Source organism: Bison bison, unplaced genomic scaffold, assembly GCF_000754665.1.
Source record: "Bison bison bison isolate TAMUID 2011002044 unplaced genomic scaffold, Bison_UMD1.0 scf7180017864260, whole genome shotgun sequence".
NCBI lineage: Eukaryota > Metazoa > Chordata > Mammalia > Artiodactyla > Bovidae > Bison > Bison bison.
Genome location: NW_011494832.1, coordinates 10911505 through 10912177, shown reverse-complemented (window position 1 = coordinate 10912177; position 673 = coordinate 10911505). Strand labels below are relative to the sequence as shown.

The 673-nt window shown below is 68.9% G+C and overlaps 1 protein-coding gene across 1 annotated transcript in view; it reads left to right on the top strand.

The window, feature by feature from the left end:
- Positions 1-2: 2 nt before the first annotated feature.
- The window catches only part of LOC104994573 (BOLA class I histocompatibility antigen, alpha chain BL3-7-like), a gene marked incomplete at its 5' end in the record, with an annotated part of 6581 nt that continues 5910 nt past the window's right edge, over positions 3-673 (top strand). The window contains one exon of the mRNA XM_010848202.1: positions 3-336. Coding sequence (XP_010846504.1) covers positions 3-336 — 334 coding nt within the window. The remainder of the gene's footprint in view (positions 337-673) is intronic.

The window sequence follows — 673 nt, the reverse complement described above, 5'->3', positions numbered from 1 at the left end:
TCACCTCGGACCCGGGACCCGCGCCGGGAGGAGGTCCGGCCTGGTCTCACCCCTCCCCGCCCCCAGCCTTCCACTCCCTGAGGTATTTCTACACCGCCGTGTCCCGGCCCGGCCTCGGGGAGCCCCGCTTCATCATCGTCGGCTACGTGGACGACACGGAGTTCGTGCGGTTCGACAGCGACGCCCCGGATCCGAGGATGGAGCCGCGGGCGCGGTGGGTGGAGCAGGAGGGGCCCGAGTATTGGGATCAGGAGACGCGAAAGGCCAAGGACGCCGCACAGACTTTCCGGGCGAACCTGAACACCCTGCGCGGCTACTACAACCAGAGCGAGGCCGGTGAGCGACGCGGGCCCGGGTCCGGGTCACGACCCCCATCCCCAGGGACCGGCGGAGTCGCCCGAGTCTGCGGGTCCGAGGGTCACCCCAACATTGCGGAACACACCCGACCCCCACCCGGGGGGAACCGGCGGGGCTTGACCCGGTTTCATTTTCAGTTCGGGTTTAATCACCGCGGGTGGTCGGGGCGGGTCAGGGTCTCACACCCTCCAGCTGATGTACGGCTGCTACGTGGGGCCGGACGGGCGCCTCCTCGGCGGGTATGAGCAGTACGGCTACGAAGGCTTAGTTACATCGCCCTGAACGAGGACCTGCGCTCCTGGACCGCGGCGGACAC